At 41.2% G+C, this 459-nt stretch overlaps 1 protein-coding gene across 1 annotated transcript in view; it reads left to right on the top strand.

The window, feature by feature from the left end:
* Positions 1–292: 292 nt before the first annotated feature.
* Positions 293–459, top strand: part of LOC116516776 (immunoglobulin lambda-1 light chain-like) — a 4,824-nt gene continuing 4,657 nt past the window's right edge. Inside the window, exon 1 of the mRNA XM_032229404.1 lies at positions 293–354. Coding sequence (XP_032085295.1) covers positions 312–354 — 43 coding nt within the window. The 5' untranslated portion in view covers positions 293–311. The remainder of the gene's footprint in view (positions 355–459) is intronic.

Raw genomic sequence — 459 nt, forward strand, 5'->3', positions numbered from 1 at the left:
AATTAATCAGTTGAACAACTTGCCTCCAGAAGTTTTAATGATTCAACACTGGATATTTTTAAGGGGATGTTGGATATCCATTTGTCTGAAATGGTGTAGGGTTTCCTGCCTAAGCAGGGGGTTGGACTAGAAGACTTCTAAAGGTCCCTTCCAACTCTGTTATTCTAAGTCCGTAGCCTCTCTTGTCTGAGGAAGAATTGATGACTAGGTGGAACATTTGCATGAATTTGAATTCCCCACTGGCAAAAAGATTAAGAGCAGAGAGCACAACTGGATCCGCAGACAATTCAATCCTGACTCCATCTCCAACCATGGCTTGGGTGCCAATGCTCATCCTCTCCACTTGCTTTATGGGTAATTGGTGACTTGGGATTTCTATTAAAAATGTCAGGGATTTATACTGTTCTTCCATCTCCTAATAATTCAAAGAAATGATTTCTCCCCTACTTCGACTTTCAC

The sequence above is a fragment of the Thamnophis elegans genome, chromosome 13 (assembly GCF_009769535.1).
Source record: "Thamnophis elegans isolate rThaEle1 chromosome 13, rThaEle1.pri, whole genome shotgun sequence".
Taxonomy (NCBI): domain Eukaryota; kingdom Metazoa; phylum Chordata; class Lepidosauria; order Squamata; family Colubridae; genus Thamnophis; species Thamnophis elegans.